General features: G+C 41.6%; 1 protein-coding gene across 1 annotated transcript in view; it reads right to left on the reverse strand.

Annotated features, from left to right (window-relative positions):
- LOC120030413 (polypeptide N-acetylgalactosaminyltransferase 10-like) overlaps positions 1-19,087 on the reverse strand; it is a 114,067-nt gene that overhangs the window by 70,239 nt on the left and 24,741 nt on the right. The window contains exons 2-3 of the mRNA XM_038975811.1: positions 6,050-6,155; positions 5,526-5,664 (exon numbers count right to left, since the gene is read on the reverse strand). Of these exons, the coding sequence (XP_038831739.1) occupies positions 5,526-5,664; positions 6,050-6,155 (245 nt within the window). The remainder of the gene's footprint in view (positions 1-5,525; positions 5,665-6,049; positions 6,156-19,087) is intronic.

Raw genomic sequence — 19,087 nt, forward strand, 5'->3', positions numbered from 1 at the left:
CATAGGTACACTTCAACTATGACAGACAAAATGAGATTTGTTCTCCTCCAGAAAATCACATTGTAGGATTTTTAATGAATTTATTTGCAAATTATGGTGGAAAATAACTATTTGGTCAATAACAAAAGTTTCTCAATACTTTGTTATATACCCTTTGTAGGCAATGACCGAGGTCAAACGTTTTCTGTAAGTCTTCACAAGGTTTTCACACACTGTTGCTGGTATTTTGACTAAATACTTCTTTGCCCCACTGTATCTGGATTGGAGAAGTGTTGGGTTGTCTGAATTACAGCTGAACAGAACCTTTGAGAATAATTAAACTTGGTTAAAGCTTCTCTAGTGTCCGTGAGTTATTTACTCTGAAAAATAAGAACCTAACAGAATGCAGGCCATGGAAGAACGGGGACATTTTCAACTTCCATGAATTGTGTACAGATCCTTGCGACATGGGGCTGTGCATTATGCTGAAACATGAGGTGATGGCAGCGGATGAATGGCACAACAATGGGCCTCAGGATCTCGTTACGGTATCTCTGTGCATTCAAATTGCTATCGATAAAATGCAATTGTATTCGTTGTCCATAGCTTATGCCTGTCCATACCATAACCCCACCGCCACCATGGGGCACTGTTCACAACGATTACATCAGCAAACCACTCACCAACATTACGCCATACACACCATCTACCATCTGCCCGGTACAGTTGAAACCGGGATTCATCTGTGAAGAGCCCACTTCTCCAGCGTGCCAGTCGCCATCGGAGGTCAGCATTTGCCAAATGAAGTCGGTTACGATGCCAAAATGCAGTCAAGACCCTGGTGAGGACGACGAGCTTCACTGAGGCAGTTTGTGCAGAAATTTTTCAGGTGTGCAAACCCACAATTTCATCAGCTGTCCGGGTGGCTGGTCTCAGATGATCCCTCAGGTAAAGAAGCCGGATGTGGAGGTCCTGGGCTGGCGTGGTTAAGTATGGTCTGCGGTTGTGAGGCCAGTTGGACATACTGCCAAATTCTCTAAAATGACATTGGAAGCAGCGTATGGTAGAGAAATTAACATTCAATTCTCTGGCAACAGCTCTGGTGGACATTCCTGCAGCATGCCAATTGCACACTCCTTCAAAACGTGTGGCATTGTGTTGTGTGACAAATCTGCACATTTTAGAGTGGCCTTTTATTGTTCCCGGCACAAGGTGCACCTGTGTAATGATCATGCTGTTTAAATCAGCTTCTTGATATGCCACACCTGTCAGGTGGATGGATTATCTTGGCAAAGGAGAAATGCTTACTAACAGGGATATAAACAAAATTGTGCACAGAATTTGAGAGAAATAAGCTTTTGTGAGTATGGACCATTTCTGGGATCTTTTATTTCAGCTCATGAAACATGGGACCAACACTTAACTTGTTCAGTATATATTTATTTTGGTATTTTTATACAATAGCCTCTCATGTACTATTGTTTTACAATTTTAAGTGGTTTCTTAATTTTATTCTTGTCCATTTATAGCAAAGTGTGCTTTCTCAAATTGTATTATTTTATTTGCTAAGCACTTTGAAATAAAGTTTGATTTGATTTAAGATCACAATGACTAACATTATATGGACAAATGGGAACTGATCCTAGATCAGCACTCCTACTCAGATGCTTTATGACAGACTTTAGTATTATCATGTAGGCCTATTATTCATGACCCATAATTGTCACTGGACACAATGATAAACAGTAAGTATATTGCGATATTATATAATATGATTACTGTATATTGAAGTAATCATTGCAGATAATGAAAGCGCTTTGATGGGGCAGAATGAGCACAGCCAGTCTCTGGTTCATGAGTGAAATGAGTGCTAGAGCAGAGCACTAGCCCAAATCTAATTTGTCGTAAAACAGAGACAACTGAGACAGACTGTGTTGCTCAAACCAATTTCCAACCCACCCACATTTCCTGGCATTGTACTACACCCTGTGGAATTATGTGGCTTCCTTCATTGGAATTCTGTCGCAGCGCAAACATCAACAAATCGAATGTGTCAAGATCAGATATCCGCTCCACGCCTCTGGCGGTGACAACATGCCAATCACCAGGCGAGTGCGGGCCTCCAGGGCAGACAGGGCCACCGATTGGGTATTGGAGAGCAGATGTGGCCGGCTGATTGGTCTAACTGACACAGAACGACAGGGACTGTGACAGTTGGGTGTCACTTCAGTCGTTGGAAGGCCAAGCTTCTGCCACAGCCTCTTCATCATCCCTCACTTTTTCACGTAGACAGACAGAGCTGAGAGAGCGAGCGAAATAAACCAATTACTCCCTAACCAGACTACGCAGGCTCCTTAGCAGGGCTACAAAGGATTGAGAGAGGGAGTAGAAGAGGGGATTTTTTAAATAAATATATATATTTTTAAATAGTAAAAGTGAGATGCCAGCCACAAAGCACAAAGAGCCCGGAAGAGTGACAGCGAAGGCGGGCCGGCAATAAGCTGCCGCTTCATTACACTTTATTAAACAAATTAGGCAGATCGGAGGGAGTTAAGGGACCCATGTGGCCAACCTGTGATTCCCATAGCTGTAGGAACATCAACGGGCTGCAAGGGAGACTGCTAGAGCACTGAATAGCAACAGCCTGTTCCTCAGAGGCTCTATTCACTGAAAAAAGGCTCGGGGAAATGTACCCAGAGGAAACCACAAGGCCCTGGATACTAAGACCCAGACAACACACACCCTGGAACAGCTTAGGGAACATGCTATTCTCTACTGGCAGTGACAATTTATTATACAGTGCGTTCGGAAAGTATTCCGACCCCTGGCCTTTTTCCACATTTTGGTACATTACAGCCTCATTCTAAAATGGATTCAATATTTTTATCCTCATCCATCAACACACAATACCCCATAATTACAAACTGAAAAACAGCTTTTTAGAAAATTTATGAAAAACAAAAAAACAAATACCTTATTTACAGAAGTATTGAGACACTTTGCTTCTACAACTAGCAGTCCACCTGTGTTAAATTCAATTGATTGGATATGATTTGGAAAGGCACACACCTGTCTATATAAGGTCCCACAGTTGACAGTGCATGTCAGAGCAAAAACCAAGCCATCAAGTCGAAGGAATTGTCCGTAGAGCTCCGAGACAGGATTGTGTCGAGGCATTGAAGGTCCCCAAGAAAACAGTGGCCTCATTCTGAAATGGAAGAAGTTTGAAACCACCAAGACTCTTCCTAGAGCTGGCCGCACAGCCAAACTGAGCAATCGGGGGAGAAGGGCCTTGATCAAGAATATGTCCAAGAACCCGATGGTCACTGACAGAGCTCCTCTTTGGAGATGGGAGAACCTTCCAGAAGTACAACCATCTCTACAGCACAACTAAATCAGGCCTTTATGGTAGAGTGGCCAGACAGAAGCCACTCAGTAAAAAGCACCCCCCCCCCCCCCCCACTTCGAGTTTGCCAAAAGGCACTTAAAGGACTCTCAGACCATGAGAAACAAGATTCCTGGTCTGATGAAACCGAGATTGAACTCTAGCCTGAATGCCAAGCGTCACGTCTGGAGGAAACATGGTACCATCCCTACAGTGAAGCATGGTGGTGGCAGCACTATGCTACGGGGATGTTTTTATAGCTAAGGATATGGAGAAAAATCAGGCATTTGATTGCAAATATGGAGGGAGTCGTAAAGAGAACACACAGAAGGCCGTTGTATAACGGATTACATCTTCAAACTAAGAGTAACCATGGCATCCGTGACAGAGGGAGAAGCATTCATCCATGTATACAGGTTAGTCTAGCTAGCAACATTTTCAGATATATGTTTCCAATTTTGTCAGCAAATTAATTTCATTGCAAGTAAGTGTGCTGTTAGCTAGCTCGCTAGCTAAAGTTATGTGTACAATCTGTGTAGTAATATTATTCGTATCTCAGAGCCATTTGCATGGCTTGTTATAGCCTAATGTTAGCTAGCTAACACATTGAATCTAGTTGGTTAGCTACCTGCAGATTCATGCTAGGCAGTAACATCATGAGTTGGGATTATGGGTCATTGTTTAGCAAGCTAGATGTCTAAACAAAAGACTCCACTATGCAGATACCATTTCACTGTACTATGTACACCATCTTTATCCTGTGCATGTGACAAATAAACTTTGATTTTATTTGATGTAGTGTGTGTTTAACAGAGACAGTAATGTGAAGAAAAACATGACCTGCACCAAAGTCAAATTATGATATAACGTTAGGCCAACAAGACAGTGTCCAAGTTCTAAAAATCTCCGGTAGAATGCCCTGATTTTATTTTGTCACACTCACAACCGTAAGCTATTTACTATAATTAGCTTGCCATTGACTTGTAATCTTGATGCATGTTTATTTTCCTGTAATAATGAATACAAATTAGCTCAAGTTAAGACGTTGTTAGCTATATGTTGTGGTCATTATTTGAGCTGGCTAGCCAGCTAGCTTAACATTAGCTAGAAATTAACCAAAAATGTTTTAGAAAGTTGCTTTTAGTTGCTAGATTGACATACACTAAATACATTTCCCAACAGATGGGTTTATTTATGCTATTTTGGACCACCAGGCTTCTGACGTCATGTGTGTGAATCCTTACAAAGATGGGTGCAGCTAAGGCTTAAGCAGGTGTGAACATGCTGAATGGACAAAGAAGAGTTCTCCAGTACGTGTACCAAAATATTAAATTGCCATTTTCTCAAACATGGGGTTACAAGTTTATCAACTCTCAAAGCAGAATTACTTTCCCATTGTTCCTCAAATGTAGTGTATGATATACCATTTTCTAGCTACAAGTCTCTACTTCTATCCCAAGTTTAAAAAAAAAACACAATTTCAAATTTTGCCATATAAAACCGAATCGAGCCGGTCGGTCACAATTGATTCCCCATTGAAAACATAGCTGGGGAATAGAAGGTCAGAGTATTGGTTAGGGTTTTGTAATTGTCCTCATAGACATAGAACAGGGAAAGGAAAGAGCAGGGAAAGAGGAATCGAAGATTGGACTCCTGCTGCATTGTTAAGGTAAAGGCAACTCAAGGTCCCAATTGACAGCTCCTTTCTTTGTAAAGGACATGAAGAGAAAAATGACAGTTTGGAGAGTAGAGTGAGTAAGTAGGAGAAGAGGTGAAGAGTCAGACAAGTATGTCCTCTGGTAAAAAACTGTGTTCATATGTCAGAGACATACAAAAAACAGGGACAACTGGTCTAAGAGGAGGATTCACGGCACCGACCCAACAGCGATTTGAAAGAAAGCTAAATGCATGATTAAAGCTAAAGCATAGTCCCCTTTCACTCATTGGCTTATAAGGAAAGTAGCTACATCTTCAAATAGGAATGAAATACAAATTACACCAAGCCATTAGGAGAAAAACACCTTACACCTAATGCTCATAGTTATTTTGCTTATGGATCATCAGGAGAATGTGAAACAACTGACTAAACTATACTTATCTTTTGGGAGGAACGTGTGAGTTGACAAGTGGGGTAATTTAAAAGCGAAAAAGACACACTCACTTTGGGTGCCGGATGTCTGCGACAGAGCGATTGAGGGAGATCCTATCGCTGACGTAGATGTTGAACCCATTCTCCCTGTAGGCCTGGTCCACCCGGTCAGCGTCGGTCAGCGGAAAAGGCTTCCCCTGCTCGCCGTTACCTACACACACACACACCAAGAGAACAGACAAGAGTGCAACGATGGTGTTTGAGGAAGACTAGGGACAAAATGCCTTGCGCCAACCATCTGCTTTTCTCTGACAGACCGTGAAAGTACCTGGACTTAATGTCAGGTAAAATATCTTTGGTCTTAAGTACAGTACCTGCTGAATGAACCATAAGGAACTTGGAAATGTCTTGCAGTCTGTCGAGCACATCAATTTTAATGGCTTTGTGCTATAATCACACTTTTCTTCCGAAAAGCTCATGTTCCTACACACGTGTCTTGTGAGGAATCATTTGTTATCGTAGTATATTAGTTGTGGGCTTCAAACCTCAAACTAAAAGGGAATATGGGGGAGGGACTTCCTGAAGTTCTGTCCTACCAGAGCGAGTAGCGTCTCTCCTAATTGCATCGTAGTCGTGCCAGTCTTTCCGCCGCACGCCGTCCCGCCCCAGCTGGGCATTATTCCGAGGCCTGACGTTCAATCCCTGCCAAAACACACAGCAACAGGGAGTCACACATCAGGACATACACACAGAGGGTATCACACAGAGGGTAAAATGCACACATACACATACCGACACACATACACACCGACACACGGGAACAAAGGGTCGCACATCAAGACATCTAACAAACCAGCAACCCTTCTGCCAGAGCCTGTCAGGCTTGATGCTCAAGTAGCTAACATTATCACATTCTGAAAGCATACAAGAAACAACCAGATAATGAAAAACAGTTGTCCATTATCCAACTGCAGAGAACCTGGCAAAAAAAAATATATATACATTTAGTCTACTGATTGTCACTACAGTGCATTTGGAAAGTATTCAGACCCCTTCACTTTTTATTATGTCAAAAATGGATTAAATACATTGACACTCAATCTACACACAATACCCCATAATAACAAACCAAAAAAAGGTTGACATTTTTGCAAATGTATTAGAAATTAAAAAATAAACAGAAATACCTTATTTACATTAGTATGGAACCACCAAGACTTTTTCTAGAGCTGGCCGCCTAGGCCGAACTAAGCAATTGGGGGAGAAGAGCCTTGGTCAGGGAGGTGACCAAGAATGCGATGGTCACTCTGACAGAGCCCCAGAGTTCCTCTGTGGAGATGGGAGAACCTTCCAGAAGGACAACCATCTTTGCAGAACTCCACCAATCAGGTATTTATGATAGAGTGGCCAGACGGAAGCCACTCCTCAATAAAAGGCACACAACAGACCGCTTGGAGCTTGCCAAAATGCACCTAAGACTCTCAGACAATGAGAAACAATATTCTCTGGTCTGATGAAACCAAGAATGAACTCTTTGGCCTGAATGCCAAGTGTCATGTCTGGAGGAAACCATGCACCTCATCACCTGTCCAATACCATCACTATGGTGAAGCATGGGTGGCAGCCTCATGCTGTGTGGATGTTTTTCAGCAGCAGGGACTGGGAGACTAGTAAGGATCAACGGAAAGATGAACAGAGCAAAATACAGAGAGATCCTCAATTAAAACCTGCTCCAGAGCGCTCAGAAACTCAGACTGGGGCGAAGGTTCACCTTCCAACAGGACAACGACCCTAAGCACTATGGTAGCAATTCTATAAGATGAGAGAAACTGCAGATACTTAAAAAAGTATATTATAAAGATTTGCAAAAATTGATTATCAACCATCCACTTAACAGCGCATAGTTGAAAGCTCAACGAACAGTGTCGGTTCTCAGCTTTTATAGAGAAGAACATCCTTTTTGTATACGTGGCAGTCAACAGATAGTGTGTAGACGGCAATTAGTTGGCTGTGCAGATTTAACTGTACTATAATGCTTTAAAGGTCGCTAAAAAAGTTTAATATCTGATATTGGTATCTTTTTTTTTTGCAAGGAAAATATCGGTATCAGCCCAAAATGTCATATCGGTCCATCACTAGTTGCCACCTTATTCTAAAATGTATTAATTTGTTTTTCCCCCTCATCCATCTACACACAATACCCCATAATGACAACGCAAAAACATTTTTATTTTTTTTATTTTGGGAAAATGTATTACAAATAAACTGAAATATCACATTTACATAATCAGACACTTTACTATAGTTTGTTGAAGCACCTTTGACTCTTAGGTATGATGCTACAAGCTTTGCACACCTGTATTTGTGGAGTTTCTCCCATTCTCTGCAGATCCTCTCAAGCTCTGTAAGGTTGGATGGAGAGCGTTGCTGCACAACTATTTTAAGTTCTCTCCAGAGATGTTCGCTCGAGTTCAAGTCTGGGCTCTGGCTGGGCCAGTCAAGGACATTCAGAGACTTGTCCCGAAGCCACTCCTGCGTTGTCTTGGCTGTTGTGGAAAATCACATATCAACCTCATGCTTTCTTAAATAGTTAACACACACATGGACGCTGTGGTCTAAGGCACTGCATCTCAGTGCAAGAGGCGTAAAAACAGTCCCTGTTTCAAATCCGGCCGTGATTGGGACTCCCATAAGGCGGCGCACAATTGGCCCAGCGTCATCCGGGCCGTCATTGTAAATAAGAATTTGTTCTTAAACGACTTGCCTAGTTAAATAAAGGTTACACACACACACAAAAGTTATTTTGTTGGCATTTACGCATGTCCCCATTACCAGTAAAACATATTCAAAACCTATTTCTTTCACTTACTTGCTGTGCTGTTTTTTTGTTCAGTCGTTTCATTCTCAACCAGGATTTCTATGGAACGCCGTTTGGGTCTTTGCGTGTCAAATAACACTATTTGACGTGTCAAATAACACTATTTGACGTGTCAAATAACACTATTTGACGTGTCAAATAACACTATTTGACGTGTCAAATAACACTATTTGACGTGTCAAATAACACTATTTGACGTGTCAAATAACACTATTTGACGTGTCAAATAACACTATTTGACGTGTCAAATAACACTATTTGACGTGTCAAATAACACTATTTGACGTGTCAAATAACACTATTTGACGTGTCAAATAACACTATTTGACGTGTCAAATAACACTATTTGACGTGTCAAATAACACTATTTGACATGTCAAATAACACTATTTGACATGTCAAATAAGCTTGTTGACCAATCAGGACACGAATGACTGCACGTCAGATTAATTTAACGCGTTCATAATTTTTTTAAGTAGTTATTACACTCTCACTCATGTCACAATGATTCATCGATACGTATGCTATGATGCTGGTAAAGTTGTCTCGCGTGGTTACAGTGCTGGTCATACATTTTTTTTTTTTTTTAAAGCTACCTAGCTCATGGATGCAAACAATGTTCTTCCCCAAAAACATAGCAAAACGACCATTTGTTTTAGAAGCTATAGTTAGCTAGCTTATATGTATTATTATAGGTGACATCTAAAATAACCCTAATTTATAAGACAGTTCTTATTTGATTAATGGTGGTCGGACCCATCTATGTGAAGCTAGCCACAAAGATTAGGCACAAAAGTGGACTTTGCGGTCGAACAAATTATGCTTTATTACCAACGCGGTATTGTAAACACATCGTTCGTGGCTGGTGTTTGCAGACTTTTTTTGTACAGCTTTGACAGTGCTACTGTATCTTTTTTGACACGCAAAGACCCAAACGGCGTTCCATAGTATGTATGTCGTGAAGCTAATAGCAGTGACGTTATTACTGTGTAACTCCGGTAGGGCAACATCTGAGAAAAAAAAAAGCACACTTGGTAGTGTGTACCAGTGCTCGACCAGCCGGCAAAATCCAACATCACCCACGACAGAGAACGGTTGATTTTCAAGGGCAATGAACTCCATTATCTTGGCATTAACTTCTCTAGGGTAGGGGGCAGCATTCGGAATTTTGGATGAAAAGCATGCCCAAATTAAACGGCCTGCCTCTCGAGGTCGAGATGATATGATATGCATATAACTGGTAGATTTGGATAGAAAACACTCTAACATTTCCAAAACTGTTAAAATAGTGTGAGTATAACAAAAAAATTTGGCAGGCAAAAACCTGAGAAAAATCCAGTCGGAAAGTAGTTTTTTTTGTTGGTTTTGTAGTATTCTATTCAATGCCATTACAGTATCCATTGACTTAGGACTCAAATTGCAGTTCCTATGCCTTCCACTAGATGTCAACAGTCTTTAGAAATTGTTTCAGGCTTGCATTCTGAAAAATGAGGAAGTAACAGCAGTTTGAATGAGTGGACCCTAAAGTGTCAGAGCTTTTTCATGCACGAGACCGAGAGAGTGCCTTTGTTTACCTTTTATATTGACTACGTTATTGTCGGGTTGAAATATTATCGATTATTTATGCTAAAAACAACCTGAGGATTGAATATAAACATCGTTTGACATGTTTCTATGAACTTTACGGATACAATTTGGATTTTTTGTCTGCCTGTTTTGACTGCGTTTGAGCCTGTGGATTACTGAAGAAAGTCTCTTTATATCCAATATATCGTGTTATCGAACAAAAGGAACATTTATTGAGTAAATGAATGTCTGCTGAGTGCAACCATATGAAGATCATCAAAGGGATTAATTTTATCTCTATTTCTGACTTGTGTAACTCTTCTAGTTGGCTGGTTACTGTTTGTAATGATTTGTCCAATGGGCTATGTTCTCAAATAATCGTAAGGTATGCTTCGCCGTAAAGCATTTTTTAAAATCTGACAACGTGGTTGGATTCACAAGAAGTTCATCTTTAAACCTATGTAAAATGTGTTTTGTTTTCTGAATTTTTATAATGAGTATTTCTGTATTTGAATTTGGCGCCCAGCAGTTTCACTGGCTGTTGAAGAGGTGGGATGCTAACGTCTCACATACCCAAGAGAGGTTAATGGATTTTGCCTTTGCGTTGTCTCGCTGAAATGTTCTTACTCTTTCAAATGACTGCTCGACTTGTTGACTGCTTGATCCACACAGCAGACATTGTGTGGGCTAGGTCAGGAATGCTGTGTTGCACATAAAATTTTACGTGGCTTCATTAAGTCATGTACCTAAGTTGTATAGGTATGCACGGTAGCTTTGACATCGGGTTTTAACATATGTGTTAACCTTTTCTCAATAGGGGGTGCTGTTTGCACTTTGTAAAAATTTCGTTCCCAAATTAAACTGCCTCGTACTCAATTCTTGCTCGTACAATATGCATATTATTATTACTATTGGATAGAAAACACTCTAGATTCTAAAACCGTTTGAATTATATCTGTGAGTAAAACAGAACTCGAGTTGGAGCAATTTTCCTATGAGGAAGTGAGAAATCTGAAATCTGCAGGCTGTTCTGAGGTCGGTTTATTAATTTGCATGTATTCTATTGGTTGAGATGCACTGCATACGCCTTCCCCTGGATGTCAGCAAATAGTGAGAATTGGAATGGAGTTGCTAGGCAGATCTGAGGCCTTATAAATGGGCTGGCAACGTGGGGTCCTCTCTTTCCTTCGTTCGCCATGACGCAAGACAGACCTCAGGATGGCGTTCTAGAAAGCTCCCGTTATAGCCCTTAGATATATCCGGCTCTGATTTTATTCGATATAGGTGTTAAAGACATCATAATGTTGTTATTTTAAACCGAGTTATATCAGTTTATATCAGTATATTGCGATTTTCGGGTATTTATTTGTGCTGCGTTCTAGTGAGTTGGGCACGTCTGGGCCACATGGCTAATGTTTACTGCTAATTCCAAAGTTGAAGGCGACAATCTACAACCGAGCAACGATTCTTTTGGAAAAAGGATAACTTGCCCAAGATTCTGATGGGAGCTCATCAAAAAGTAAGAACTATTTATGATGTTAATTTGTTGTTCTGTTGAAAAATGTAAAACTCATATTCCGCCATTAATTTCGGTGCGGTCTCGCTTTAACGCACGCTGTATGTCGTAGTAACGTTAATTTTAAAAATCTAACACAGCGATTGCATTAAGAACTAATGTATCTTTCATTTGCTGTCCAACCTGTATTTTTTAGTCAAGTTTAGGATTAGTTACTGATTAGATTAGGTGCCTCTCCCAAGATTTCTCCCGACATATTGTTGGCAGCTTGGCTACTATTCTCATTGTATAACCACGATTTGTGCCGATAAATATGCACATTTTCGAACAAACTCTATATGTATTGTGTAATATGATGTTATAGGACTGTCATCTGAAGAAGTTTGAGAAGGTTAGTGAAAAAATTAATATATTTTGCTGGTTTATTCGTTATCGCTATTGTTGGCTTGAATCAATGCTGTTGTGTGGTTGGCTATTGTAGTAAGCTAATATAATGCTATATTGTGTTTTCGCTGTAAAACACTTAAAAAATCTGAAATATTGGCTGGATTCACAAGATGTGTATCTTTCATCTGGTGTCTTGGACTTGTGATTTAATGATATTTAGATGCTAGTATTTACTTGTGACGCTATGCTAGGCTATGCTAGTCAGCTTTTTTACTGATGGGGGTACTCCCGGATCCGGGATTGTGTGCAAGTAGAAGTTAAACTAGACAGACATCGGGCCGATACCGATGTTGCCATTTTTAGCTAATATCAGCCGATTCTGATACATTCACCGATATATATCGTGCATCCCTAGCTGTAACATAACAAAATGTAGAAAAAGTTAAGGGGTCTGAATACTTTCCCAATGCACTGTATATGTCAGAGAGAGCCATGAAAAAACGAGTGTTGATCAGTCATGGAAATAAGTGCTGAAAACATGTTGGCTCACCATTCTTTTTTCTCCCCTTTTCTCCCCAATTTTCGTGGTATCCAATCGCTAGTAATTACTATCTTGTCTCATCGCTACAACTCCCGTACGGGCTCGGGAGAGACGAACCCAACCAAGCCGCACTGCTTCTTAACACAGCGCGCCTCCAACCCGGAAGCCAGCCGCACCAATGTGTCGGAGGAAACACCGTGCACCTGGCCCCCTCGGTTAGCGCGCACTGCGCCCGGCCCGCCACAGGAGTCGCTGGAGCGCGATGAGACAAGGATATCCCTACCGGCCAAACCCTCCCTAACCCGGACGACGCTATGCCAATTGTGCGTTGCCCCACGGACCTCCCGGTCGCGGCCGGCTGCGACAGAGCCTGGGCGCGAACCCAGAGACTCTGGTGGCGCAGCTAGCACTGCGATGCAGTGCCCTAGACCACTGCGCCACCCAGGAGGCCCCTGGCTCACCATTTAAATACAAGATGGAGAACAAGATATTGGACAAAAGTGTTTCAGAGCAATTTTCGCAAACATTATGTACCTAGCAACTCGATACTTGGGAGTCTCAGAATCTATATAATATTGTAAAAAATAATATTGCAATACTCTACTATATCCACCCCCCGATCACAAGTCATTATTTATTTTTTTAAGACTCAAACACAGATGCCCATGCCTGATTGGTCCACGCGGACCAGGATGTCTTGCTCCCAGACAGACTAAACAACTTTTTTGCTCGCTTTGAGGACAATACAGTGCCACTGACACGGCCCGCTACCAAAACCTGCGGGCTCTCTCCTTCACTGCAGCCGAGGTGAGTAAAACATTTAAACGTGTTAACCCTCGCAAGGCTGCAGGCCCAGACGGCATTCCCAGCCGCGTCCTCAGAGCATGCGCAGACCAGCTGGCTGGTGTGTTTACGGACATATTCAATCAATCCTTATCCCAGTCTGCTGTTCCCACATGCTTCAAGAGGGCCACCATTGTGCCTGTTCCCAAGAAAGCTAAGGTAACTGAGCTAAACGACTACCGCCCCGTAGCACTCACTTCCGTCATCATGAAGTGCTTTGAGAGACTAGTCAAGGACCACATCACCTCCACCCTACCTGACACCCTAGTGTTAAAGGAATTTTGATAATTCAATTAAAACACTCTGCCCATAAATAAGAATTTGTAAGATAATTATCTGCATAAAATGGACAGATACCAGTCTTAAAATCAATCAATCAATAGCGTTTATTCTCGAGAGTACTGATCATTATACATTTTACATCAGGTTATATAATAAAGATGATGTCATAGGTTTTAATGTCCAACCTCCTCTCGGATACAATGGCAATACAGTTCGAGTTCTCATTACTGTCTGCCACCTGTTAAACTATCTATAACCAACTCAAGGTCTTTCCCCTCCCTGGGTAGAGACATCATTCTAGCCTGTCTGAAGATAAACCCATTCTTTCTAACAAGGAACACATAACATTCAACATTTATGAGTTATAACTCTAAGTCAAATGTATACATATTTTAGTCATTTAACACAAAAATCCCATAACACCTAGACCCACTCCAATTTGCTTACCGCCCCAATAGGTCCACAGACGACACAATCGCAACCACACTGCACACTGCCCTAACTCATCTGGACAAGAGGAATACCTATGTGAGAATGCTGTTCATTGACTACAGCTCAGCATTTAACACCATAGGACCCTCCAAACTCGTCATCAAGCTCGAGACCCTGGGTCTCGACCCCGCCCTGTGCAACTGGGTACTGGACTTCCTGACGGGCCGCCCCCAGGTGGTGAGGGTAGGTAACAACATCTCCACCCCACCGATCCTCAACACTGGGGCCCGACAAGGGTGCGTTCTGAGCCCTCTCCTGTACTCCCTGTTCACCCACGACTGCGTGGCCATGCACGCCTCCAACTCAATCATCAAGTTTGCGGACGACACTACAGTCGTAGGCTTGATTACCAACAACGACGAGACGGCCTACAGGGAGGAGGTGAGGGCCCTCGGAGTGTGGTGTCAGGAAAATAACCTCACACTCAACGTCAACAAAACAAAGGAGATGATTGTGGACTTCAGGAAACAGCAGAGGGAGCACCCCCTTATCCACATTGATGGGACAGTAGTGGAAAGGGTAGTAAGTTAAGTTCCTCGGCGTACACATCACGGACAAACTGAATTGGTCCACCCACACAGACAGCGTTGTGAAGAAGGCGCAGCAGCGCCTCTTCAACCTCAGGAGGCTGAAGAAATTCGGCTTGTCACCAAAAGCACTCACAAACTTCTACAGATGCACAATCGAGAGCATCCTGTCGGGCTGTATCACCACCTGGTACGGCAACTGCTCCGCCCACAACCGTAAGGCTCTCCAGAGGGTAGTGAGGTCTGCACAACGCATCACCGGGGGCAAACTACCTGCCCTCCAGGACACCTATAAAGATCATCAAGGACAACAACCACCCAAGCCACTGCCTGTTCACCCCGCTATCATCCAGAAGGCGAGGTCAGTACAGGTGCATCAAAGCAGGGACCGAGAGACTGAAAAACAGCTTCTATCTCAAGGCCATCAGACTGTTAAACAGCCACCACTAACATTGAGTGGCTGCTGCCAACATACTGACTCAACTCCAGCCACTTTAATAATGGAAATTGGTGTAAAAATGTATCACTAGCCACTTTAAACAATGCCACTTAATATAATGTTTACATACCCTACATTACTCATCTCATATGTATATGTATATACTGTGCTCTGTATCGTCTACTGCATCTTGCCATCTTTGTGTAGTACATGTATCACTAGCCACTTTAAAACTATGCCACTTTATGTTTATATGCCCTACATTGCTCGTCTCATATATATATATACTGTGCTCTGCTGCATCTTGCCTATGCCGTTCTGTACCATCACTCGTTCATATATCTTTATGTACATATTCTTTATCCCTTTACACTTGTGTGTATAAGGTGGTAGTTGTGGAATTGTTGGGTTGGATTGCTCGTTGGTTATTGCTGCATTGTCGGAACTAGAAGCACAGGCATTAACATCTGCTAACCATGTGTATGTGACAAATAAAATTTGATTTGATTTGATTGATTGATTGAAATAAACCCCATTCTCCTTACACTCGATTTGAGCAAAAATGCCATCAGTTATAATTAAAAGCAACGTAAACTCCTTCAAGTGCTCCTAATTTTCTGCCACGCTGGTCACCGTTTCTCAGAGGATGTTCTTATGACAGCAGAAGTGGAAAAGGGGAAGGAAGGAAGACAAGTATTAAGAAATGAATTTATCTTTAACACTTTATCCAAGCTGTGTATGGTGTCTGTTCTGTTGACAGGCTGGGACGGTGTAAGAGAGGTCTTGATCACGCACGCGCACAAACGGCTCAGACACTCAACAGCTGCACACACACTGGTCTTTCAATGCAATAAGAGGTTCTTCACATGAGGCTGCACAATACCTCACATCAGTCTCTGAGGGGGGGGGGGGGGGGGCACATTGGGTGTCAGGTAGGAGGTCCATCGGCTATGAGGTGAGAGAGCAGTGAGGGGTTTGAGTGCTACAAAGTTTAAACAATGGAAATTCAATGTTTCATTTCACACTTGACACCTCTGAGAATATCAATCCAAAGGCTTGCGCACACACACTTTTCTAATCCTTTGAAAAATGCAAATGCAGTGATTTAGCCATTAGCACTTCATCTTTCATGCTCTAAAATCTATCCTTTCAGAGTTCAGATGTCACAAATTTGGTTCACAACACAATAGGGAAATAATTACCTCAATGGGAGGACGCAATGAGTACAACACTTTTAATTCAAATGGCAAGTCTAATTGCATGGAATACAATTAATTATTAAAATCAGGCTGCTAAACAATATCACTGAGACGAGAAACAAACAACCAAACTCACAAATACAACTTCCTGGTAGGTGAGGTGGGGGCAACTGATCCAGAGAGCCCTCCAGGTCCCTCGACCTCCAACAGTATAACCAGTACTTGCAATGTATGTAGGCAATTAGGCTAGCCCTTTCTCTCCAACAGATGATACATCAAAGGCCTATGTAAAAGTTTAAACAGTTGAGTGAGTGAGTGTAGTAGTTAGGCTATAGTATAGTGAATAGTAGTTCTGGTCAGGTCCCTGTTAATTACATACTAATCTATTTGTCTGAGGGGCCTAAGTACACAGTACTGATAACAATGCACACTGGCCAGAGGTCACCAAAACACCACACGGTCCACTTTCCAACAGGTACTGTATGTGGTCTGGAGGCCATTATCTCTCCAGCTACTCCATGTCCCCCCAGGCTCTAGCCTACATGCAAGGACACTTAACTGTTCAGATTCCCTTTCTTCAGTAACCTGGACAGAGACAGAGGCATGAGAGGGAGGTTCTGGTTACAATGCCTACACTCAAACCCATTGAGTGGCCTGTAAACACTCAACCAGAGCTGCTAATAGGTAGAGACACTGAGAAAAGTAAGCCTTAATTCATGAATACAAAACAAGATTATAAAAAGGTGGGTGCTTGGTGGTAGATAGTTGAGTTACACCCAGACTACAATGTAAAGCACTTTGAGACCTATTGAAAAGCACTGTATAAATGTATATTGCATTTATGCAATCCATCATGACATGATTTCACTGCACAGCCAATTACACCGAGTGTACAAAACATTAAGAAGACCTGCTCTTTAAATGATACACTGAACAGGTGAAAGCTATGATCCCTTAAATCCACTTCAAATCAGTGTAGATGAAGGGGACGAGACAGGTTAAAGAAACATTATAATCGATACTTTGACTCCAAGTATTAACTTGTAAAATATATAAAAACAATTTTTTTTTTTTCCTTTGTCTTTTTAAATTGTGAGCTAACATGTTATCAGCACTTTAATTTTCATGACTAATCAAAACTCATTTTCTCATGATCTTTCATCTCTGCAGCAGACATAGTGAGCAATATGTTGGGGACATCAAATCACAATACATACATAATCGTGAGAATCACAATACTGTATCGGCAACCTAGGAATCATGATATTATCGTATCATGAGGTCCCAGGCAATTCCCAGCCCTACCGCCTATACCAACTTAAGGCGTCCGCATGCGAAACAATTCGTGCATATATTATGACAACATTTTGTTTCGGCTATTTGTGCACTAGGGATGAAACGGTTACCGGTTTCACGATAAACCTTTTCAAATTTGAATTATCATTAAAACCGTGTTTGATTTTTACGGGTTGAAAAACTCACGGGAAATACTGTCCAGCATCAACCAAAGTTAGCAACAGTCTGAAGCAGGGGCAGCATGCAACGTGGGTTGTTTTGTGTGAAAACATGGCGGAAGGCAGTGACAGCACTCTGGAGATTTTTCAGCCTTCTAAGAGGACCAAATTCATTTGTTGTTTGTTGGTTTTCAATATAAAACTTGGTGAAATGATTTCAGTGTGTGTGTGTGTGTATCAGTACTTTTTGAACATTTCCATCACATTTTTACAATACCGCGATAATATTGACTGCAACTGCATGTTGAAGATATTGGAACAGTCCACTTAACGTCGTCAACCAACAAGATGAGTAGGCCTAACGAACAGCAAAAGCACTAGCCTATGTCAATCTACTATCCCCCATAGTACAAAAGTCGACCACCAAAACAACATTATCAAAAGTGACCGCAAACCCGATTAACCATGTAATGCTTTTATTATAAAGGTGTATTATGATGAAAATCGTCTTCCCCAAACTTGAAACTCATGTGCTGCTTATGTATGCCAGTTAGTCTCCACACCCCTTGTAAAGCAGATTAATGTACTTAATTTCAAGAAGTTATTTGGTCACTTTAGCTGTTATACAAACCTAATCTAAACATATAGGCCTATGCTTGGCATCATTCCCAAGTGATAATATATCATTCACAAGTGATAATATATAATTCACAAGTGATAGGCTAATAGTTACCCATCAGACTATTCTTGATTTAATCTCGTTTTTACATATACTAAATAAGATATGTGATTTTTATTTATTATTTAGAATGGACCATTATCATGCACCTGTGTCGAAACCGGGGCAGGGCACAAAAAAAAAATAAGTGTCATCTATGCACTTAAATAGCGAATGGTGGACGCATTTCCCGTGGTTCATTTTCATGCCAGCCAGGTAGGCTATACTCCTCCTGTTGTAAAGAGAAGCAGTGCTAAATATTAGGAAAGTTGAGAAATAAATAGTAGGCCTAGCCTACAGAAAGCTGATGGAATCCTCTTTTTAAATCGATGCCATCACTGTTTTTTCACACAATTGCATAGCCTATAGAAATGTTGCGCAACATGAGCTCTCAAGTATTTGATTGATTTTCACTTTACATTTCCATTGGTGTCAGAGTGATTAGAAGGATAATAGAGTGCTGAGCACCAGGCAGTTCACACGTTTAGTAGGTGACTTATGACCATCAATCAGCAGCATCAGAGCTTGGAAAAGCCTAATTACCGTGACTAAGCAGTCACGTGGAATTTGACTGCCTTCATGACTCGTGACCGTCGGTATGGCGGTAATACGGTCACCGCAAAATCCCTAGGCGTTCCTAACGTTTTGTATACTTAGCCTAATGTTACAGGGTAAGGTCTACATTACTATATATTGCTTTTATCCCTGTCAGAGACATTGTATCAGTTTGCTTTGCTAAATAAGCAGGTTGAAAACAGCAGGCCTACAATACATGCAGAACAGACACTTGTT

Source organism: Salvelinus namaycush, chromosome 3 (genome assembly GCF_016432855.1).
Source record: "Salvelinus namaycush isolate Seneca chromosome 3, SaNama_1.0, whole genome shotgun sequence".
Taxonomy (NCBI): Eukaryota; Metazoa; Chordata; class Actinopteri; order Salmoniformes; family Salmonidae; genus Salvelinus; species Salvelinus namaycush.